Source organism: Pecten maximus, chromosome 3, assembly GCF_902652985.1.
Source record: "Pecten maximus chromosome 3, xPecMax1.1, whole genome shotgun sequence".
In the NCBI taxonomy this organism is placed as follows: domain Eukaryota; kingdom Metazoa; phylum Mollusca; class Bivalvia; order Pectinida; family Pectinidae; genus Pecten; species Pecten maximus.
In genome coordinates, this window is record NC_047017.1 from 36,827,734 (window position 1) to 36,853,638 (window position 25,905).

Sequence of the window (25,905 nt, forward strand, 5' to 3'; positions counted from 1 at the left end):
CGTTTACATGTTTTTAATTTGAATATTGTAGACTAACTACAACTTTAAGTCAGGGTTTTAATTGATATATCTACTAAAATGTGAAATGACATGTTTTTAATTTGAATATTGTAGATACTACAACTTTAAGTCAGGGTTTTATCATGAATTTTGTAGATACTAAAACTATAAGTTAGGGTTTTATCATAAGTTCTAGGAGTTTATCCACTTAAAATTGACAAGTATTAAACAGAATTGGGTGTGTTACCTACATGTATGTGGCCATCAACAGAGAGCTTATAAAGTGACAAATGCAAGCATGTTCCTAATTAAGAAAAATCCCTTGGTGGCTATAAAGAATTTTAAATCTGGTTTAAAACTATACTTGAAGGAAGTACAAAAATGTAATTAGTTAATTTTAGATTAATGTCAGTATGTTTCATAAAAATCAAAGCAAATAAAGAATGGAACTGAAACACTTCAGGTGAAAAAATCAAAATATTTGTTGGTGGCCATATTGAATTCCATATGCAGCTTTTAAAAATCCCAAACTAGCACTTTTGGCAAGGAAGCACTGTGATTGAGAGCTAATTTTACAGAACTGAGATAAAATTTCTATTGACAGTAACTATGACTTAGACCTGCAGACATGGAAAGCTATTTGGGACTATCGAAGGGTTACATGTGATCAGCTCCAGTACAAAGATTGTAAGTGAACACAAACCTTGAGTTTTAGTGGGTGTCAGTAAGGAAGCTATGTATGAGTGTTTAGCTTTATGGACTCAAATGAACTTGAAGTTACTATACCAGATCAATAAAATCAATGACAGGCCACAAAACAAAGGGAGATAACAGTGTAGCGAATCAAAGTTGTACAAGTTAGAAGGCCTAAAGAGCCTCACCTGTATTTTTACGATTGCAAATACTTCCATATTTGTCAACGTCAATGCAAAAATTCCCACTCACAGGACAGTTCTGATAAAAGTGTTTGGGGAGATCAGTTGGCACTACTAACAGAGGAGGCTTCAAGTCATACCTTTTTGGTATCAAAGTCTTGGCTTGTGTGTGGTTCTGTGCAGGGTTTGGCGAGCGGCACATGAGCATATACAAGACAATGTGTAGTAGGCTATACATGCGTACGTTTACCATACAATAACGGTCTTGGCTGATTTACACCAGTGTACAAAGGATGCGGTGTACTGTTATACAGTGCTCCTCGAGGCAGTTAGTACATGATGTTTGTATGTAGAACTGTGGTGGCGTTAAATAGAGTACACACTACGGTGTGGAAAATAATGCTCCAACAATAAAGCATACTGTATATGTTGTTTGTGTTCATGCACCAGACCTGACATATACATTATATATAAGCTAATCAGAAACACTGTAAACATTGGTAGTCATTTAAACTGAGGTAGTGTTATCAGCTGATAGTAAAAGCAGCTTATGCTGTATTTGTATATAAATTTGTTAAGACACCTAACCTCGAAATCTACCAGGTATGACACCTGGTAAACGTTAAGATTGTCTGAAGCATGGACTGCACTGTCACTAGATCAAGCATATACCAAACCTTAATGTTATGATAAATATTTTATAAATAAAACTGCACCTTTTTGCCTAAGTCTTCCTCTACCACTTTCTGAAGGTCAGTCAGGTCTGACTGTGGAGCTTGGTTATGAAGGACCTTCATTGTACCGACATATTCTTCTGGAAGCAAATAGTCAAGGGTGCCAACATGCTGTCCAACCTTGATAAACACACCACCATTCTTACAGATCATATCACGTAATCTAAGGGCAGAACGGACATGAATCTACAAATGGAAGAGAAAGATGCTGACAAAATAATAAATTGAATAGATACTTATACAGAATCAAATCTTCAAGATGAGCCAAGTCGTGTGACTTACTGTGATGTGTACATGTATAGAGGGTACTAATTTGCTAGTGACGATCGTGTGACTTACTGTGACATGTACATGTATAGAGGGTACTAATTTGTTAGTGGTGAGTGACTTACTGTGACATGTACATGTATAGAGGGTACTAATTTATTAGTGGTGAGTGACTTACTGTGACACGTAACGTATAGAGGGTATTAATTTGTTAGTGACAATCGTGTGACTTACTGTGACATGTACATGTATAGAGGGTACTAATTTGTTAGTGGTGAGTGACTTACTGTGACACGTACACGTATAGAGGGTATTAATTTGTTAGTGACAATCGTGTGACTTACTGTGACACGTACATGTATAGAGGGTTCTAATTTGTTATTGGTGAGTGACTTACTGTGACATGTACATGTATAGAGGGTACTAATTTGTTAGTGGTGAGTCACTTACTGTGAGACACACATGTATAGAGGGTACTAATTTCTTACTGGCAAGTGACTTACTTTAAGACGTACATGTATAGAGGGCATTGATTTGTTACTGGTAAGTAAATTACTTTGATACGGAAATGAATTGATGGTACTAATTTGTTAGTGGTGAGTGACTTACCCTGACACATACATTTACCTGTATAGAGGGTACTTGTGATAATATTGCAATATACCTGCATCGATCAGGTCAATCTTGAGCAGTTCAGTTATGTACACAATTAATGTATTCATTTTCAAATTCAAATAGAATTTTAGTGGTTCAGATGTTATTGGCAACATATCATCTGAATGTGGACAAACAAAATGAGCTGCTGTGCTACATGAATTCATATACAATGTATATATTACAATTTTGTTAGATTGTACCAAACCAATTTGAGGGCTAACTTTACCAAAGTCCCTGATTTTTTATTGTCATTATTCCACAAAACTAAACCTGCTCCTTACCTGTGACAACAATTCTCGGTACGCTGGTGAGGAGCTGTCTTGATTATGTAAGCTTAATTTATAATCTACACCTATCCGCAGTGCCTGTTGATAAAACAGATACATGTGTAATAAGAGAGGAAAAGTGCATAGCCAGACTGGGGTTCGAACATGGACCTCCATACACTAGCCGGATGCTCTACCAATTGAGCTACCTGGTCAACGATGATCGACCCAGTTCAGTTCCGCTACACATGTATATCTGTTTGATACAAAAGTCTTTATTTCAATGGACGATTGTGTCAGTTAGGTTTTACCACTAAATCACACACAAGGTAATACATTAATGTACAGCATATCAATAAAATAAAACATTTAGTTGTTGACTTAACTACCATACATAGTATGATATATATATGCCTAAATGTACCAGTATATCTGTTTGATACAAATTAATAAAAGTCTTTATTTCAATGGACGATTGTGACAGTTGGGTTTTACCACTAAATCACATGCTAGGTAATATAGTACAGTGTATTGCATATAAAAAAAATAATACATTTATTTAGTTGTTGATTTAACTACCATAGATAGTATAATATAGGCCTAAATGTACCCAGATGTAATTAACATAAGATTATAACTTAATTTAATATATCATGTCCAGCAGGACTTGGTTCATATATGACAACCGTTAACATATACAAATTCAATGTATGTAAACAAAATCAATTTTGTTCACAACTCTGAACAGTTCAACTGTTTTTAACTCGAATTCAAATTAGCTAATTATGTAATGGGTTGCACATTCTCACCACATATGCAGCTCGTCCAAATCGGACCACACCTATACTAGTCAATTCCCAGTCATTTTTCCAAAGGTAGACTGTGGAACCTCCAATCCCGCTACCAAGGACACCATACTTCAAGACTCGCTTCAGTAAATGTTGACTCATGTTTGCTTTCAAATCAATGTCATTCAGCTTCTAATACAGCAATCTGTAAATTATAAGAGAATACTACTTCGATGAATAATTCTAAGAAAAAAATATTCGAATTCACAAAATCCAAATTGTACTGTTAATTACTACTGGACTACAAATGACAAATTTGACAAATGCACTCAAACTTTTGAGATCTGTCTCAATAATTGTTTTACAAAACGCTAAACGCACAACCATGATCGATGTCGTCTGCTGTCAGAAATACAATTATAACATTCACCACATATGATTGCGCTGAAGCCTATCTGATCCTCATCTGTAAAAAGTCTTGTCTTGGGTGTTATGTTTGAATGATCTTTAGCGACACGTCCATATAAAGGTGAATTCCATGTTTATGTAAGCGCATGAAACCTGCCCAAAAGTAATTTGTTCAATGTCGATCTTGAGCTTCTCTTTGTAACCCTCTAGTGAAAAGCGTTTGTATGAAGGCGTGTGTAATTTTTGTTCAAGTATCGACACGGATTCCGTATTACACGCCAGCAGTACAGTAGCAGGCTAAATGTAATTACAATGAGCCGCCATGTAAAAATATAGACGACACATTTGATTATTATTTTTATTAAATTAAGCACGGACTTAGTGTATCTTTATCCTATTTAACATGCTGCAATGTGCTTATTAAATAATGATATTTAAAATATTGAAGGAAAAAAACTTACATTTACCAGTAAATTTACAGTAGATTTTGTTTTGCTACAGAACAGCAGTACAGAAATGCAATTTTATCGTTGCTGTTGTAGCGCATATGGTTCTGTAGATACAATTTGATAGTTTATCTAACAGGCCCCTAATTACTCTGATTTCGTTTAGCATACGTTTTACATATTCCGGATAATGGATCCCGTCAATTGTTTCCGTTTTAAATAGAAAAAACCCAACATGGCGATGAAATTAGCAGAGTAAGTATTGAAATTACCGATATATCTGGATAGTTATGCCTGATGGACCTTACAATTATTTATATGTATATATAAAACAATAAGTGATACACATTTGCATCTTTGAAATATATTTCAATGTGCTTGCAACAAATGGAATGTAAGAATTGTGACAAGGAAATCTCACAGAAAACCAAAAACGGCTTGCCTCTTGAATTGGCTTCCATTGTGCAAAACAGCATAATACGTTACATTATCTGTTTAATGATATAGCGTGATGTATATGGCACTTATTACTGTTTTTTATGGGTCCATGAAGGCGCCGGGATATCCACAATAACGCTATAACAAAAAGTTTTATACAAATATTGTTTTATTTTATCTGTAGACTACATCCATACGTCAAGTTGTTGGGTTTTAGACTATACTGACCAGTGCTCGAACGGGACCAATGCTCGAACACTTTGTTTATTTTTGCTCCTCCTTTCCTAAATCGCACTTTCCGTCCGTTCTTTCCACATGAGTATTATGGGGTGTAACAACACTTTCTTACCTCCGGTAGCGATAGCTCAAATTTGAGCAGATGACAATGGTCATCATATAGTGTACAATCAAATATCATCAAACAAACATCGTTTCCGGAAAGGTTAGCATTCATGGAAAAATCTGTATTTTGAAAGAATTATAGCAAAATACATAATTTAAAAGAAAAGTAATGATTCAAATGTAGATCTGACACAGCTTTGAAATAAATATCAAAATGACGGACGAAGACAGATTCTGGGTTGGGTGTGACAGCAGGTACCACTACGATTGTCTACCGTCACCTGTCCCAACAAAGGTTGACCTTAGCTTGATTGTCGACGAGTACCAATGGTTGTGTACCAGATGTAGACAAGAGGAATAAGTTTTGACATTTCTAGCAAAATATAATAGGTATGGGACATCTTTACTCGTCAATGCTACTATGATCTGAATTGGAAGATACATTGTATGTGCACTGTTCCAAAATGTCAGCTTCCGCTGTGTTCCGATCTATTTTTATCCCACAGGATATTTGATAATCTGAACAATATTTTTTTTAAGAAAGGATGTATGTACATTACAATATAACCGACTTTACCACACAAAAAACTGAAAATAAAAGTTTTATAGGGGTGTTCGAGCACTGGTCTGTACTTACGTAAATACCCGCCATTGCACAGGTGTCATGTGACCTGCTGCCAAAAATAAACCAACGTGCAAAAGTCACGGTGATAGGCTTGAAATTACTAACGGTTGAACTTTTCAATAGGTATTGGAAATAAAACAACAAAAAACTATGTTTTGTGTTCGAGCACTGGTCGGATGAGTCTATATCAACAGCATTGTAATAATTAGGCCTACCTATACTCTAACAAATTACTAGAGGTTAACACAGCGAGACATTTATGATAGGCACCGTGTGATCTCCATCTTCGATTTTTCCCTATATGGCCACTTATATTACCGGATGATGATCATGACTGTCATATTTTCAAACCTTTGGATTTGAATAACATTTTCCATTTTTGCATAAATGTGAATCAACAAATCCTCACCACCAATCAGACAAAATATCATTTCTTTTATAATGAAAACATTGATGAATAATTGTTTATCTCTTCCGACATAAAGATGATTGAACTTCAGTATTGAATGGCCTTTTTTGTTATATAGGAGCTCGAGTGCAGTATTGTAGATTGTATCTCTTAAGCTTCTTCTGTTAGTCTTTTTCCAAATGATCCAGAAATTTAAAGATGTTGCCACCAAGTGACTTTGGAAGATGAAATAGAGAATGACACTTTATCTCACATGTAAATCCCGAAATCCCATATGGCACGTACAATTACCATTTTCACAGCAAGGTGCTGGATCATGTAGGTCATGCTAAGTAGTACTGTTTTGGCTGTTAGTCATCTCTAGATCTGATCTTAAGGGTATACATCATGTATAGTCACCTTTGAACTGAAGTGGGGCCACATATAGTTCTCTCAGGTTTTTATACGCTTATAGAATTAACCTAGAAATATACTCCACCAAGTTCAAAGAAAATATCTACAAAGCCCTGGTCTGGAGGAAGCTGACGTACATGCATATGTCAGCTCAGTTGAATGGGATTCCCATGGCCACCTTAAAAAGACATCAAATCAAGATGATGCAATGCGGGCTTTCAGATTTGTAACCAATCAGCACAGAAATACATCTAGTGTGGGTGACATGCATACTATAGATCTGGCAGATAGGTGTTGCGATTATCTTTTGACTATGATGTACAAAGCATTTTGTTATTGTTGATGTTCTCTGAAGTCTCTGTTTATATTCTTCAGTATTTTGCCTGCACCAAGTCAGCGATATGACCGAGAAGACGATGACCGACAGTACAGAGCAAATCCAGCGGTAAAGACATAAATTTAGGTTTATAAACACATTTAAATACCATTAAGTTATATAATTAGGTTAACGATGATGACTGCATTTAAGTTATGACATGTATATGTGATCTAGCTATCTATATCTAAATTAAACCCACATACAGTACTCTGCGGCACACTGTTGCTGTGATTTTTATTAGACTCAAAACAGTTTGCTAACTTAATTTCAAAGCTGAAGCTAAAATTAGCTGGCTTTAGTGCTACTGTCACTGTCTGATTGTGACAAGTTTTAGAAGTATTTCATTGTTTTAAATTAATGATATGGAGATATTTGATGTTCTCCTTCAGATAACTGCTGTGACAAGTAAATGGACTGCTCCACCATATGGGCACAGGAAGGGCTGGGTGCCTCGCTCACAAGATGTAAGTTTGACTTTACAGTGTACATGTAAATGTACATTACAATATCAGGAATATGGAATTGTAAAAATACCTTGTAAACAATGTATATATATATATATCAGAATCATACTTTACTATTTCAATTCCCTATGAAGATTCTCAATACTGGCAAGTGTTTTATAAATTTCAATATTGGGCTAACATTTACCAATTTAAAAAAAAAACACAATTAAACCTGATAATAAAAGTCATATTTATATATAAATACAGAAAGTTTAAATAACATAAAATATAAAACTTATGAGTTGCACAGACTTCATCTTTCTCATTTTTTCAAATTAATTTATATTCATTTCATATTAGAAACAGAATGAAATACAGTTGTATAGGAAGATTTTTTAATTTAAGGACTTTGGAGATGGGGGTGCTTTCCCTGAGATTCCTGTGGCTCAATATCCCCTGGAGATGGGACTTAAGAAGAGCTCATCAAATGCTTTACCCACACAACTTGATGCTCAGGGTAAAATCAAGTATGATGCCATCGCAAAATACGGGCATGGCAAGGACAAGGTGAGGGGACACCGTTGTATCATACAGATCACTGATTTGGAACTGTGGCCTTATATTGATCTACAGAAAAATATTTTTAGTTAATTAATGTTTGGTTGAGTGAAATACTTATCTTGATAAAATGTAATTTGACAATTTCATAAAATTGTTTTCACACTTCTTAATTATGGTTTATAAATCAGTGTTCAAGAGTCAACCATCCCTATAACATTACAGGGAAACCTAATGGTAACAATCAGATACTGTAAATTCACATACATTTTATTTTAGCATTAATCTTTTTTTAATATTTTTGCACTGAAAGCATTCCATTAGATTATGATTGCACTAATTGTAGTTTATTTCACATTGGTTTCTATGACATTGTTTGTGTGCAGATTTATTATTTCACTGTTTAAATTTGGCTTTGCACTAAAAATTGTGTGCATCAAATTAAATACATTTACAATAGTTCCATCTTACATCTGTAATACCCATGTCTCTGCTAACTTTGTTTGTTATGCAAATGATTTTACTATAAATAGTTTGAAGCAACAAGACAAGACAATATAAGTGCATGTTTCATTTCATTTTGCAGGTTGTTCATTCCAAGTTCCAGGACTTGGTTCCAAAACAGATGGATGAAGATGATCCAGATTTGGAGAAACCAAATGAAGATGCCATTAGGGAAACAACAGAGAAAACCAGACAAGCCCTTGAGAGACTAGTGTCTACAAAGATATCTGCTGCTCTACCTGTCCGAGCCGCTGAAAAACAGGCACCAGCTCAATATATCAGGTTATACTTTATAAGCACATAGGATCTATGATATATCCTCACAAAAATGTTGTCCTTTTAATTGATATAACTATACAATGTGTAATGAAAAAATGTATGAATCTTTCTTTTTCCATAAATATTACTAGTATGTAAAAAATGCAAATTTTTGTATGTTGAAAATCAGTAGGTAATAATTGTTGTTACAATATTGATCAAATGAATGAGTTGGCAGAGAACTACAGTTGTGTGATCGCACAACGCTCCACGATGTCTGCACGATGAGCGCACGAAGTCTGCACGATGTGCGATACGGATCGTGCAGGAAAATGTGCGCACGATGGGCGATTGGAACGGTACATGTGTGATAGGTATTGTGGTAGATATAAAATGAGGAATGCAACATCTAATGATTTAAACGTGTGGAACGATTGTAAAAGATATACAAGGATTGACATTTTAAGAGGCAGCTGATTAATTACCATATTTTTGTTGAAATATATGCAGTAATCATTAGGAATGAAGCTTAACACCGATGTATAATTAAATTAGTTATCTAAATCATTTTTAAAGAACTTTATATAATTTGCTTGGACGTCGTCGAGGACTCCTCTAGGCCTAGGCAAGTCGAGGAAATGTGTATTCGGGAATTGTAAACACCCTGAATCACAGGGATTTAGAATTAAATATGCTAATAGTTATCTCGATTCTTGATACATGGAATTTGAACTTTGTTTTATGTAGCAACACAATATTTTATTGTGCTAGTTAAAAAAACACGTATGTATACATATGTACGTATGTTCACGCATTTGACACACAGCGATCAGCGATATTATATACTTTATAGTACATGTAGAAGTAAACAACTGTTAAAACATGTCTAATTTTGAATAGAAACATTTCTTTTTTTGTTTAAAAATACATATTATATGTACTTAATGTATTAAGTAAGATAAATAATCATTGTGGTGTCCCTCTACCATCCTGGACATGTAGATGTACATTGTAAAATTCATACACGTACTGTATGCATCACCAGGTCATCGAAAACATCACGAATATTTGCGAGACAAAAGGACGGTACTTTAATGGCAAAAATGAACAGGTCATATGTGTTCCATGAATGAACACAATTGCTATGTAGCACGTATATATGTTATAATTAGCGACGTTCCTAAATCATAATTTATATCTTTTCATATATGTGTTCGTATAAATAGTTATTTCGAAATATTTATAAACCTATCGTTAGCTGTACGGTTTACATCGCACAGTTGTGCAGTTTGTATCGCACATCACACATTTGTGCGCACAATGTCTGCACGATGTGCGCACAATGTTTTTGGAATGTTGTGCGATCACATAACTGTATCATCAATATCTCCTCAGTTACATTGATGATAGTGAAAAGAAGTTAATCTTATTAATTCAACTTAAGAGCTGTTTCCTTTTAAACTGCATATATATTTTTCATGTGAGTTATGAATTTAAGTGAATTGAAGTACAGAGTATAAAGAAGCTGCTGTTTTATATATTCTTTATACATAATTATTTCATTTCCTTTTTTTAAGGAAAGAATATCAAGAGGTAGACATTTTAACGTTGTAATTAAACAAAGTTATCGCCCTGTAGAAAATGTTTCTGTAACACAATGTTTTATAGATATACTTCATCACAAGGGATGACCGTTTAATGTTGTAGTTGACAGTTATCTGCCTTTGTGTTTTTGTAACAAACATTTTTGATTTTTTTTAGATATACCCCATCACAACAAGGTGTTGCCTTTAACTCCGGCGCCAAACAGAGAATCATCAGAATGGTGGATGCACAGAAAGACCCCATGGAACCACCTAAATTCAAGTAAGAAATTTTGAAGTTTTTGTTTTTCACACAGTGAATTATCTCTTTTATGCCTGATTGTTCGTATTTTGAAAGGTTGTCAATGCAGAAGGAAATTATAGTTTTCTGATGAATTTGAACAAAGTAAAAGTCCATGTAAAGCTCCCAAATCCCATAATGCAGTGCAAAAAATGTGTTCTGATGGAAACAACATGACCAAACAAGTATGTGTAACGCAGTGCAAAAAATGTGTTCTGATGGAAACTATATGACCAAACAAGTATGTGTTAAAAAGAAAGCAACAGATTCCACTTTTAAAAAAGAGAAAGCAATTATGGAATCAAAGATATTTCAAGTTCATTCGCTGGAATATCATAAAAGAAGAACCTGATAAGGACTCGTCCTACTTGATACCATACTTTGTACAGGTTGGGTAAAATTGTATGCTTTACAGTGTCAGACTAGTTCTCTAAACCTCCAACATTTTTTCTGAATATCGGTTCAATAAAAGAAAATTTAAACTTTCTGTAAAAACTGCATATGATCTTTTATAAAAATAGATAAAATGAAATTTGAATTCTGGGTACTTGAAACTAGACTGGGACTGGATACAGAGTACACAATTTCATCCGAGCATTCTTCCATTACTGTGATTATTTCCCCTCGCGTTCTATTGATAGGCAAGTATTTTTCTGGTCAAACTAGGCTGTCAAATAAAGTCACTGAAAGAAGGAATATCTGGAGATTTACAATGTTAATGTGTGAAATTTGACAGTTTTCCGATACTTTAATAGCTTGCCTCTCAAACAAAGAGTGAGCTTACGTTGTCATGTCAGCGTAGGTATTTGCTTTGGTTTTGAAATGTTAACTTTTGCTGTGGTGAAAGGCATCAGTAAACTCCTGTATAATAGTACTAGAGTTCTAATATTTGTTTTCACGGTTGCTATGAGGGTTAACTATTAATATCTTGAGTCAAAATGAATGAAAGGATGAATTTCAAGATTTATCTATACTTCTTTTCTGATTCATTACTTGTGTTTTCCAGAGTAAACAAGAAGATTCCTCGTGGTCCCCCATCACCACCAGCACCTGTGATGCATTCGCCAAATAGGAAGGTGAGATTAATACTAGAATCTCTTTCTCTACACTTTCATACTTCACTCATTTACTTTTGTATACTCAATATTTTGTAATGTCCAGATCTTAGGTTAGTATTCAGTACAAACCTCAATCCTTTTGATCTCAAACGTTTGAATGTGATTCTGAGATATGTTCTCAGATGTGAAAATGTTACTTACCATAATATGCAATCTGCTATGAGTGGCATTCTGGATGTCTGTGGCCTGCTACTGTATGATTGACAATCTAGATGTCTGGCCTGCTACTGTATGAGTGGCATTCTAGATGTCTGTGACCTGCTACTGTATGAGTGGCATTCTAGATGTCTGTGGCCTTCTACTGTATGAGTGGCATTCTAGATGTCTGGCCTGCTACTGTATGAGTGGCATTCTCTATGTCTGGCCTGCTACTATATGATTGACATTCTAGATGTCAGGCCTGCTACTGTATGAGTGGCATTCTAGATGTCTGTGGCCTGCTACTTTATGAGTGGCATTCTAGATGTCTGTGACCTGCTACTGTATGAGTGGCATTCTCTATGTCTGGCCTGCTACTGTATGAGTGGCATTCTAGATGTCCGGCCTGCTACTGTATGAGTGGCAATCTAGATGTCCGGCCTGCTACTATATGAGTGACATTCTAGATGTCAGGCCTGCTACTGTATGAGTGGCATTCTAGATGTCTGGCCTGCTACTATATGAGTGGCATTCTGGATGTCTGTGGCCTGCTACTGTATGAGTGGCATTCTCGATGTCTGGCCTGCTACTATATGAGTGACATTCTAGATGTCTGGCCTGCTACTGTATGAATGGCATTCTAGATGTCTGGCCTGCTACTGTATGAGTGGCATTCTAGATGTCTGTGGCCTGCTACTATATGAGTGACATTCTAGATGTCTGTGGCCTGCTACTATATGAGTGGCATTCTCGATGTCTGGCCTGCTACTATATGAGTGACATTCTAGATGTCTGGCCTGCTACTGTATGAATGGCATTCTAGATGTCTGTGGCCTGCTACTATATGAGTGACATTCTAGATGTCTGGCCTGCTACTGTATGAGTGGCATTCTAGATGTCTGTGGCCTGCTACTATATGAGTGACATTCTAGATGTCTGTGGCCTGCTACTGTATGAGTGGCATTCTAGATGTCTGGCCTGCTACTGTATGAGTGGCATTCTAGATGTCTGTGGCCTGCTACTGTATGAGTGACATTCTAGATGTCTGGCCTGCTACTGTATGAGTGGCATTCTAGATGTCTGTGGCCTGCTACTGTATGAGTGACATTCTAGATGTCTGGCCTGCTACTGTATGAGTGGCATTCTAGATGTATCAGTGGCCTGCTACTGTATGAGTGGCATTCTAGATGTCTGGCCTGCTACTGTGTGAGTGGCATTCTAGATGTCTGGCCTGCTACTGTATGAGTGGCATTCTAGATGTCTGTGGCCTGCTACTGTATGAGTGGCATTCTAGATGTCTGGCCTGCTACTGTATGAGTGACATTCTAGATGTCTGGCCTGCTACTGTATGAGTGGCATTCTAGATGTATCAGTGGCCTACTACTGTATGAGTGGCATTCTCGATGTCTGGCCTGCTACTGTATGAGTGGCATTCTAGATGTCTGGCCTGCTACTGTATGATTGGCATTCTAGATGTCTGTGGCCTGCTACTGTATGATTGGCATTCTAGATGTCTGGCCTGCTACTGTATGAGTGACATTCTAGATGTCTGGCCTGCTACTGTATGAGTGACATTCTAGATGTATCGGTGGCTTACTACTATATGAGTGGCATTCTAGATATATCAGTGGCCTGCTACTGTATGAGTGGCATTCTAGATGTCTGGCCTGCTACTGTATGAATGGCATTCTAGATGTCTGGCCTGCTACTGTATGAGTGGTATTCTAGATGTCTGTGGCCTGCTACTGTATGAGTGGCATTCTAGATGTCTGGCCTGCTACTGTATGAGTGACATTCTAGATGTCAGGCCTGCTACTGTATGAATGGCATTCTCGATGTCTTGATAAATAAATACCTATGCAGATTAAAATTTATCTCCCATCATGAGACTACCAACTCACACTACTTAACACAATATTTTTGAAAGTTTTCAGTGTAAAGTTGTCAATCAAATACTTTCTTTTTTCATTCCACTAGGTGACTGTGAAGGAACAACAAGAATGGAAAATTCCGCCGTGTATATCAAATTGGAAAAACGCTCGAGTAAGTGATATATGCATTAAAATACAGATGTGTTAACGTAGTTAACATTGGATACAAATGTGTTAACATTGGATACAGATGTGTTTACTTACCGTAGATATTTGTGTATAGTGTACACATTAAAAAAAAATGGACAAGTGAAAAAATTAACTGCGCACTATACGCAGGAACAAGCCTTTGCCGTCAGATGCATTAATGTCATGAATGTAATTAGAGATTTGTAATTGTTTCCCTTAACATAAGGATTATGATTTAATACTTTGATATATAAAGCATTTGGTAAGTGAATATTGAACAAATGAATAAAGAAAATAAATAGTTATATTGATGTTTAATTCTTTAAAATTGTGTATTTATCAGCAATTACGTGGATTTATCTTAGTCGATCATGAGCCACACATGTTCCGCACACATGCAATCTCATTTGGGCAAGTTGCCATATTCAGGTCCAAAACAATGTATAATGACTCAATTAACATCAAACAAAAAAAAGATATATCAGTACTTAGTTAATTCATAACTCTAAATAGATCACCTTATATATATTCATTATAAATCCAGAGCTTTGCCATAAACTGATAACGTTCAACTTGTTTATTTACGGAAGCTATAACAGCACTCATTCATTGTCTGTACTGTAAAATTTATCCATTCAATATGTTTATTTTATTGATATAAAAGTAGTGACCAGCACACCAACAGCAGAATTGTTTCCATATACAAAATGGCGGCCAGTGTTACATTACATATCCTTCTGTCCTCAGCTTACTAGTCAATCTTGTTATTGTTGGGCGTAAATAACTTTGTATATATTGTGTATAGATGCCATAAACGATCATACTAGCCTGAAAATCACAAGGTATTTAAAAGTAGGATTAATTGTTTTACTTGTACAAAAAATTGTAGATGGGACCAGTCAAATTTGCAAGCTGACTAGGCCTATCACGGTATAATGTATAAAATTCAACCTGTCAATTCATTGTGTCAGATCTGATGGGTGATTCCAATTAAATGTTGTAATGTAGCTTTGATAACTTACAGATTTCTATCCCGTTATGCCTTAGAATTCAGTTACTGTGCAGTTACTAAACATTGATAAAAGAAGAAAAAAATTTTTTTTTTTTTGAAAATGAATCTCGGGAGTGTGCACTATACACAAATATTTACGGTTGTTAACATTGGTTACAGAGGTGTGGAGTATGAATGGTGCACAGTAGTAACATGTTAATTTAGTTAAACAGTGTGTAGGGTGGTCACATGATTCACTGTATTTATTACAAACTGTGATAAATCTACATAATATAAGAACACTTTGTACATTCTGTTTAATCAAAGAAATTTCTGATTGTTTGCGACATGATTATATATGGTGAAAACTTCTTAAGTGATTATGTCATCTGTCCTAATAACAGGGATACACAATTCCTCTGGACAAGCGGTTAGCAGCTGATGGGCGTGGGCTTCAAGGTGTCCACATCAACGAAAACTTTGCTAAGTTAGCTGAAGCTCTGTACATTGCTGACAGAAAGGTAGATATCAAATTGTTTTAAGTCTTTAAAACATCCATAAAATTCACTGTGCATTACTGACAGAAAGGTAGATATCAGATTGTCTTCAAAACATCCATAAAAATTCACTGTGTATTACTGACAGAAAGATAGACTTGCACTTATTTCAAAACACCCATACAATTCAGCAGAAAGTTTTGGTATACATGTAGTTAGAAAACTTATCCCATGGACTTTCCTGTATTCATTAAGTAGGAGTTACTTCCCCTGAAGCATGTTTCTGAGCACAATATCATGAAACTTGTTTCTTTGTATTAGGCAAGAGAAGCAGTTGAAATGAGAGCACAGATTGACAGAAAGATAGCCCAGAAGAAAAAGGAAGAGAAGGAAGGAGTGTTGCGACAGTTGGCCCAGAAAGCTAGGGATGAGAGAGCTGGAATACGCAGGGGTGATGGTAAGTCCTCACCTCTTGGTTTCCTCCCAAACTTTTATCTAAAATTGTCTGATTATTTATCTTAAACTTTCTAACTTATTTATCTAACGTTATCTAACTTATTTATCTAAATTTATCAAACATATTTATCTATAGCTAATTTAAGTATTTATCTTAAGTATTTATCAAAAGTTTGTTATTCAGGTGGGTGTATCTTTATAAATCTTTGTACAAATGTATAGATATATAAAACTTCGTACAAGAATAAAGATTTTGTATGATTGTAATGATGTTATGATGATATATGTAATGTTTTACAAAGGTAACGAGGATGAGGTAGTGGAACGCGATGACCTGAGGAGAGAAAGACAGAGAGATAGACAGAAGGACCGTAACTTGTCCAGGGCTGCCCCGGATAAAAGGTAAAAATTCTATAGCAACAGTGGTATATACTAAAATGTCACTACAAATCGCATAAAATAAAAAATGGATTAAGTCTGTCAGATAACATGCTCAAAGAAGAACAGAAAACAAATCAAAAACCAACAACTAGAATGGACATTGGATGTCATTTTAATGTTTTACATCAATTAATTTTTTCCTATTACAGGTCGCGACTACAGAAGGAGAGAGAACGTGACATAAGTGAAAAGATAGCCTTGGGTCTCCCGAACACAGGGGCAGGGTCATCAGAGGTTCAGTATGACCAACGCCTCTTTAATCAGTCCAAGGTATGTACCGGTCACTATCAAGTCTACATTATGTACCGGTCACTGTCCAGTCTTAAACTATGTACAGGTTACTGTCCAGTCTACATTATGTACCGGTCACTCTCCGGCCTAAGCTATGTATCAGTCACTGTCCAGTCTAATGTATGTACTGGTCACTGTCCAGTCTAATGTATGTACCGGTCACTGTCCAGTCTAAGCTATGTACTGGTCACTGTCCAGTCTAATGTATGTACCGGTCACTGTCCAGTCTAAGCTATGTACTGGTCACTATCCAGTCTAAGTTATGTACTGGTCACTGTCCAGTCTAATGTATGTACTGGTCACTGTCCAGTCTAAGCTATGTACTGGTCACTGTCCAGTCTAAGCTATGTACTGGTCACTATCCAGTCTAAGTTATGTACTGGTCACTGTCCAGTCTAAGCTATCTACTGGTCACTGTCCAGTCTAATATATGTACCGGTCACTGTCCAGTCTAAGCTATGTACTGGTCACTATCCAGTCTAAGTTATGTACTGGTCACTGTCCAGTCTAATGTATGTACCGGTCACTATCCAGTCTAAGCTATGTACCAGTCACTGTCCAGTCTAAGCTATGTACTGATCGCTGTCCATTCTACATTATGTATCGGTCTCTATCTGGTCTATAGTATGACTATTGACATAAATGCGATACAGGATGAGTTTAATCATAATTTTTTTTGTTGGTTATGCCCTCCTTACTCTGATACCCGATTTCCATTGTAAGCTCCACATGATGTGTGTTACAGGGGATGGACAGTGGGTTCGGTGATGAGGAGGCCTATAATGTGTATGACAAGCCCTGGAGACAGGATCAGACAATCGCCAGCAACATCTACAGGCCGTCCAAAAACCTGGACAAGGATAACTACGCAGAAGATCTCGACAATCTCATCAAGTCTAACAGGTTAGAGCTATTTCCCCATTTACTGACTCTATCAGTAGTCTACCAGGTCAGAGCTATTTCCCCATTTACCGACTCTGTTAGTAGTCTAACAGGTCAGCACTATCTGCCCATTTACCGACTCTATCAGTAGTCTACCAGGTCAGAGCTATTTCCCCATTTACTGACTCTGTCAATAGTCTAACAGGTCAGAACTGTCTCCCCCATTTACTGACTCTGTCAATAGTCTAACAGGTCAGAGCTATTTCCCCATTTACTGACTCTGTCAATAGTCTAACAGGTCAGAGCTATTTCCCCCATTTACTGACTCTGTCAATAGTCTAACAGGTCAGAACTGTCTCCCCCATTTACTGACTCTGTCAATAGTCTAACACTTACAGGTCAGAACTGTCTCCCCCATTTACTGACTCTGTCAATAGTCTAACAGGTCAGAATTATCTCCCCCATTTACTGACTTGTGTCAAATTTGTTGTAAATTGAACAGACATATAAGTTTTTGATCATTTACACACCAACAGGTTTGTTCCGGACAAAGGATTTGCTGGTTCAGATCCAAGTCGTAGACGGGAGGGACCTGTACAGTTTGAACAGGCTGAGGAAGAGGATCCTTTCGGTTTGGATCAGTTCTTGAAGAAAGCCAAGCGTGGTGAGAAACGGGGAAATGAAGATAACCGTTCTAGTCGCGATTATGAAGGCAGCAAGAGTAAACATAAGCGGAGAGAATAGTAAAACGACAGACTAAGGATGACATGGAAATTTAAATCTTATTTTGAAAAGACAGGTTTTCACAATACTTCCTAAAATTGTGGCATTATTTACTGGTTAACAAACAAGTGGACCATCAAAAAAAAACATAGGTTATACAGCAGTTCTAGATTATTTTACCAATGTATCTCTTCAGTTGACTAAGAATTAGGGTTGTTTTAGCCATATTGGAGGGGAGGACAACCTTAATCCATCAGATATTGTAACTGATAAATCTAAGGATGACAGACTATATTTACCTCCACTCCTGATGTCGTCTCCATAGAATTAGGATTCAGGAATAACCATTGATACTTTTAATGGAACAATTCAACTGTTTTAGTGGGAAAAGCTATACTTATCATAATCATGCAAAATCTCAAGGAAGAATCTGTGTTAGTCTCAATGTAGGTGATTTTAAGCAGGAAGTTTAATAGTTCATGTATGGAAAGTAGGTTTGGAAACTAAGTAAAGTAAAACAGTTGTGTGTGCATGGAATTCTACAGAGATTTTATGAGGAAGATTTGGTAATAATATCTGTTTTAAAACTTGCATATATCCTGATGCAGTACAATATTTCATTTACAAGTGTAACAATATAAGGTTACATGTTCCTGTTAAAGAACATTACACAACATTCTGTGGTCTGAACATTGTTGCCGGATCTCCTTTAAATGCTGGATCAACATAGAATTAAAAATAGCATTACAGTGTATAAGGGCATGTATTGGTCAGGTCAAGTGACTTGATATCAATAATGACAGTCCAGCTGTAACTGATTTTAAACTTAAAAAATGAATTTGAAGGTGACGAATATTGGATGTTACTCTTTGATGAACAGAATAAAGTGAATGTGTACATATTGTCTATCCTCATTTGATGTGGTTATTATTTTTGATATGGTACCAGTTCCCAAATGAAGTTTGTTATCGCTAATTCTCAGAAAGCACTAAAGGGATCTTTCTCAAACTTCATATGTAGGTTCCCCTTGGTGCCTTGTTATGCATATTGCATTTTGAGACCAATCAGAAAACAACATGGCCGACAGACAGCCATCTTGGATTTTGACAATTGAAGTTTGTTATCGCTAATTCTCAGAAAGCACTAAAGGGATCTTTCTCAAATTTCATATATAGGTTCCTCTTGGTGCCTAGTTATGCATATTGCATTTTGAGACCAATCGGAAAACAACATGGCCGACAGGCAGCCATCTTGGATTTTGACAATTGAAGTTTGTTATCGCTAATTCTCAGAAAGCACTGAAGGGATCTTTCTCAAATTTTAAATATAGGTTCCCCTTGGTGCCTAGTTATGCATATTGCATTTTGAGACCAATCGGAAAACAACATGGCCGACAGGCAGCCATCTTGGATTTTGACAATTGAAGTTTGTTATCGCTATTTCATAGAAAGTACTGAAGGGATTTTTCTCAAATTTCATATGTAGGTTTCCCTTGATGCTTAGTTATGCATATTGCATTTTGAGACTAATCGGAAAACAACATGGCCGACAGGCAGCCATCTTGGATTTTGACAATTGAAGTTTGTTATCGCTATTTCTAAGAAACTAATGAAGGGATCTTCCTGAAATTTCATATGTAGGTTCCCCTCGGTGTCTAGTTATGCATATCGCATTTTGAGACTAATCGGAATGGCCGACAGGCAGCCATCTTGGATTTCGAAAATTGAAACTTGTTATCGCTATTTCTAAGAAACTGATGAAGGGATCTTCCTGAAATTTCATATGTAGGTTCCCCTCGGTGTCTAGTTATGCATATTGCATTTTGAGACCAATCGAAAACAACATGGCCGACAGGTAGCCATCTTGGATTTTGACAATTGAAGTTTGTTATCGCTATTTCTAAGATAGTATTGAAGGGATCTTTTTGAAATTTCATATGTAGGTTCCCCTCGGTGCCTAGTTATGCATATTGCATTTTGAGACAAATCGGAAAACAACATGGCCGACAGGCAGCCCTCTTGGATTTTGACAATTGAAGTTTGTTATCGCTATTTCTCAGAAAGTACTGGAAGAAACTTTCTCAAATTCCATATATAGGCCCCCCTTGGTGCCTAAATCTTAAATGTTATATAGGTTTCCCTTGGTGCCTAAATCTTAAATTTTATATATAGGTTTCCCTTGTTTGAAAAGTACTAGAGGTTTCTTCTGAATTTACACAGATTAGTAAGACTTAGAAGAAGAGAAAAGTAGGGAAAAGATCAATCTGACATGGAACCTATGAAGAACATTCAATGGTGGGCGCCAAGATCCCTCTGGGATCTCTTGTTTTTTGTTGGATTTCAAACTATCATTTTGTACCGATTAAAAAATAGTTATGGAGAATTATCTTTCAGGGGGTTTGGGGGACTTTTTTATAACGGCATTCTGTTACAGTTAGTACTTGTTTAATATTGTAATCATTTGGTATCGTAGTCATTTGTTATCGTAATTATTTAATATGGTAATCCCTTTAATGTGGTAATCCATTTAATGTGGTAATCATTTAATATGGTAATCCATCGAAATAATTGACCATGACCACTTCCAAGGCCACAGGGGTAAAATGTATAAAAAAAATTGATCAACTATACTACTTTCATGTATTAACCAAAGGTCAAAGGGTACGCTGTGTTAGGTCATTAAGGTTATGTACATCAGCCATATTATGAATGGCCTTGTTAGATTTAAGTGAAAGAGGAGTGATTACAGGCCCATTATGCCTCTTGTTTTTAAACATTTGCAGATCAAATTGGCAAGAAAAAGTGTATCCTTACTTCTAGGAATATCTAAAATTGGACAAAATAATCAATATATAAAATATAAACCCCGTGAGATTTTAGTCTGATATGTATGTGTATAAACACTGCTGATGAAGGACTGGGCTGGTATGCTCTTGTTTTGTTTGTCTGGACATTTGGTGACCAGCTCAAGGTCGCCCTTTGACCTTCACAGCCAGACATGGCATTCAAAATCAATTAGGTAGGCAACAAGCCCATGTGTATATTTCAATTATACAATTATAGGCTCATCTTCACCATGTCACACCGTCATAGACAATAATCCATTATACAGTGGGATATTGATACAATGGAGTGTATACCTTTAAAAAGGAAGGATAAATTCAAATACTACTGTTAAATGCATAAGGTATTACTTATCATTGTCACTTTTACAGGAACAGAATGGAAGTTTGAACAGTTAATTATTACTAAAGTCTTCTCTAGTTTACCATAAACAGCACTTTACAGATTTTTATACCCCCGCAACGAAGTTAGGGGGGTATACTGGAATCAGGTTGTCCGTCCGTCCGTCTGTCTGTAGACGCATTTTGTCCGGACAACTCCTCCTAAACCGAAGGGCCGATTTCAATGAAACTTTACACAAATATAGAGGACCATGTGTAGATGTGCATGCCACTTTCTTTTTAGCCCACCATCATCAGATGGTGGGCTATTCAAATCGCCCTGCGTCCGTGGTCCGTCGTCCGTCCGTCCGTCCCTCCGTCCGTAAACAATTCTTGTTATCGCTATTTCTCAGAAAGTGCTGAAGGGATCTTTCTCAAATTTCATATATATGTTCCCCTTGGTTCCTAGTTATGCATATTGCATTTTGAGACCGATCGGAAAACAACATGGCCGACAGGCAGCCATCTTGGATTTTGACAAGTGAAGTTTGTTATCGCTATTTCTCAGAAAGCACCAAAGGGATCTTTCTCAAATTTCACATGTATGTTCCTCTTGGTGCCTAGTTATGCATATTGCATTTTGAGACCAATCGGAAAACAACATGGCCGACAGGCAGCCATCTTGGATTTTGACAATTGAAGTTTGTTATCGCTATTTCTCAGAAAGTATTGAAAGGATCTTTCTCAAATTTCATATGTAGGTTCCCCTCAGTGCCTAGTTATGCATATTGCATTTTGAGACCGATCAGAAAACAACATGGCCGACAGGCAGCCATCTTGGATTTTGACAATTGAAGTTTGTTATCGCTATTTCTCAGAAAGCACCAAAGGGATCTTTCTCAAATTTCACATGTAGGTTCCTCTTGGTGCCTAGATATGCATATTGCATTTTGAGACCAATCGGAAAACAACATGGCCGACAGGCAGCCATCTTGGATTTTTAGCCCACCATCATCAGATGGTGGGCTATTCAAATCGCCCTGCGTCCGTGGTCCGTGGTCCGTCCGTCCGTCCGTCCCTCCGTCCCTCCGTAAACAATTCTTGTTATCGCTAATCCTCAGAAAGTACTGAAGGGATCTTTCTCAAATTTCATATGTAGGTTCCCCTTGGTGCCTAGTTATGCATATTGCATTTTGAGACCAATCGGAAAACAAGATGGCCGACAGGCAGCCATCTTGGATTTTGACAATTGAAGTTTGTTATCGCTATTTCTGAGAAAGTACTGAAGAGATCTTTCTTAAATTTCATATGAAGGTTCCCCTTGGTGCCTAGTTATGCATATTGCGTTTTGAGACTAATCGGATAACAACATGGCCGACAGGCAGCCATCTTGGATTTTGACAATTGAAGTTTGTTATCACTATTTCTGAGAAAGTACTGAAGAGATCTTTCTTAAATTTCATATGAAGGTTCCCCTTGGTGCCTAGTTATGCATATTGCGATTTGAGACCAATCGGAAAAAAACATGGCCGACAGGCAGCCATCTTGGATTTTGACAATTGAAGTTTGTTATCGCTATTTCTGAGAATGTACTGAAGGGATCTTTCTCAAATTTCATATGTAGGTTCCCCTTGGTGCCTAGTTATGCATATTGCGTTTTGAGACCAATCGGAAAACAACATGGCCGACAGGCAGCCATCTTGGATTTTGACAATTGAAGTTTGTTATCACTATTTCTGAGAAAGTGATGAATGGATCTTTCTGAAATTTCATATGTAGGTTTCCCTTGGTGCCTTGTTATGCATATTGCATTTTGAGACCAATCAGAAAACAACATGGCCGACAGGCAGCCATCTTGGATTTTGACAATTGAAGTTTGTTATCACTATTTCTGAGAATGTACTGAATGGATCTTGCTCAAATTTCATAAGTAGGTTCCCCCTGGTCCCTTGTACTGCATTTTTGGACCAGTCTGTCCTGAAAACAACCTGGCAAACAAACAGCCATTATCGTTAAATCTCAAATTTCTTATATAGCTAGGATTCCCTTGTTTGAAAAGTACTGGAGGGATGTCTCAATTTGCACAGATTAGTAAAATGAAGGGAAAAGTAGAGAAAAGATCAATCTGACATGGAACTTATGAAGATCATTCAATGGTGGGCGCCAAGATCCCTCTGGGATCTCTTGTGACAATTGAAGTTTGTTATCGCTATTTCTCAGAAAGCACTGAAGGGATCTTTCTCAAATTTCATATGTAGGTTCCTCTTGGTGCGTAGTTATGCGTATTGCATTTTGAGACCAATCAGAAAACAACATGGCCGACAGGCAGCCATCTTGGATTTTGACAATTGAAGTTTGTTATCGCTATTTCTCCGAAAGTACTGAAGGGATCTTTGTCAAATTTCATATGTAGGTTCCTCTTGGTGCTTAGTTATGCATATTGCATTTTGAGACTAATGGGAAAACAACATGGCCGACAGGCAGCCATCTTGGATTTTGACAATTGAAGTTTGTTATCGCTATTTCTCAGAAAGCGCAGAAGGGATCTTTCTCAAATTTCACATGTAGGTTCCTCTTGGTGCTTAGTTATGCATATTGCATTTTGAGACCGATCAGAAAACAACATGGCCGAGAGGCAGCCATCTTTGATTTTGACTATTGAAGTTTGTTATCGCTATTTCTCAGAAATTGCTGAAAGGATCTTTCTCAAATTTCATATGTAGCTTTCCCTTGGTCCCTAGTATTGCATTTTTGGACCAATCTGAAAACAACATGGCCGACAGACAGCCATTATCGCTAAATCTTAAATTTGTTATAAAAGTTCCCTTTGTTTAAAAAGTACTAGAGGGCTGTTTCTGAATTTACACAGATTAGTAAGACTTAGAGGAAGGGAAAAGTATAGAAAAGATCAATCTGACATGGAACCTATAAAGATCATTCAATGGTGGGCGCCAAGATCCCTCTGGGATCTCTTGTTCTCAAAATTGTGGTTGCTATGGCAACTGGTCACCTTAAACAGGTTTTCCCATAAGAACCATAACTTTTAAGTTTGTCCGGACAACTCCTCCTAAACCGAAGGGCCGATTTCAATGAAACTTCACACAAATATAGAGGACCATGTGTAGATGTGCATGCCACTTTCTTTTTCTCATAATTGTGGTTGCTATGGCAACTGGTCACTATAAACAGGTTTTCCCATAAGAAGCATAACTTATAAGTTTGTCCAGACAACTCCTCCTAAACCGAAGGGCCGATTTCTATGAAACTTCTAACAAATATAAAGGACCATGTGTAGATGTGCATCTCACTTTCTTTTTCTCAAAATTATGGTTGCTATGGCAACTGGTCACAATAAATAGGTTTTCTGATAAGAACCATAAATTAAAGTTTGTCCGTACACCTCCTAAACTGAAGGGCCGATTTCAATGAAACTTCACACAAATATAGAGGACCATGTGTAAATGTGCATGCCACTTTCTTTTTCTCAAAATTATGGTTGCTATGGCAACTGGTCACTATAAACAGGTTTTCCGATAAGAACCATAACTTTTTGTTTGTCCGGACAACTCCTCAACTGAAGGGTCGATTTCAATGAAACTTCACACAAATATAGAGGACCATGTGTAGATGTGCATCTCACTTTCTTTTTCTCAAAAGTTTGGTTGCTATGGCAGCTGTTCACTATATTACTGGGTTATCTTAGTTGGCCTCTAATTTATATATATATATATATATAATTAACAGTTTGAATTCACCATTGACTCATGCAGATTGCGGGGGTATTAGTCAGCCATCCTGGCGACAGTTCTAGTTTGTCATCAGTTAGAAATGAGGTTATGAAAGTTACGTGTCCAAACTAAAACGTAGGGATACAGCGTGTAGAACAACTCTTGTTTAGATGACATCCTATGATTTAGCTTGTAGATGTCGTCCTATGATTTAGCTTGTAGATGTCATCCTATGATTTAGCTTGTAGATGTCATCCTTTGATTTAGTTTTTAGATGTCATCCTATGATTTAGCTTGTAGATGTCATCCTATGATTTAGCTTGTAGATGTCATCCTATGATTTAGCTTGTAGATGTCATCCTATAATTTAGCTTGTAGATGTCATCCTGTGATTTAGCTTGTAGATGTCATCATGTGATTTAGTTTGTAGATGTCATCCTATGATTTAGCTAGTAGATGCCATCCTATGATTTATCTTGTAGATGTCATCCTATGATTTAGCTTGTAGATGTCATCCTATGATTTAGCTTGTAGATGTCATCCTATGATTTAGCTTGTAGATGTCATCCTATGATTTAGCTTGTAGATGTCATCCTATGATTTAGCTTGTAGATGTCATCCTATGATTTAGCTTGTAGATGTCATCCTATGATTTAGCTTGTAGATGTCATCCTATGATTTAGCTTGTAGATGTCATCCTATGATTTAGCTTGTAGATGACATCCTATGATTTAGCTTGT

General features: G+C 36.7%; 2 protein-coding genes across 2 annotated transcripts in view; one reads left to right on the top strand and one right to left on the bottom strand.

Annotated features, from left to right (window-relative positions):
- The window catches only part of LOC117324052 (aarF domain-containing protein kinase 1-like), a gene marked incomplete in the record, with an annotated part of 8,064 nt that extends 3,865 nt beyond the window's left edge, over positions 1–4,199 (bottom strand). Inside the window, 4 exon segments of the mRNA XM_033879665.1 lie at positions 1,592–1,795; positions 2,815–2,898; positions 3,609–3,792; positions 4,018–4,199. Of these exon segments, the coding sequence (XP_033735556.1) occupies positions 1,592–1,795; positions 2,815–2,898; positions 3,609–3,749 (429 nt within the window).
- A 444-nt stretch (positions 4,200–4,643) lies between these two features.
- LOC117324053 (SNW domain-containing protein 1-like) lies at positions 4,644–19,188 on the top strand. Its single transcript, XM_033879666.1, has 14 exons — positions 4,644–4,696; positions 7,024–7,093; positions 7,417–7,491; positions 7,879–8,040; positions 8,618–8,817; positions 10,555–10,659; positions 11,684–11,753; positions 13,911–13,976; positions 15,389–15,505; positions 15,803–15,938; positions 16,240–16,339; positions 16,528–16,648; positions 17,415–17,572; positions 18,088–19,188. Exons 1-14 carry the CDS (start codon positions 4,677–4,679, stop codon positions 18,293–18,295), a joined length of 1,608 nt encoding a protein of 535 aa, XP_033735557.1. The 5' UTR covers positions 4,644–4,676; the 3' UTR covers positions 18,296–19,188.
- The last annotated feature ends 6,717 nt before the right edge of the window (positions 19,189–25,905 follow it).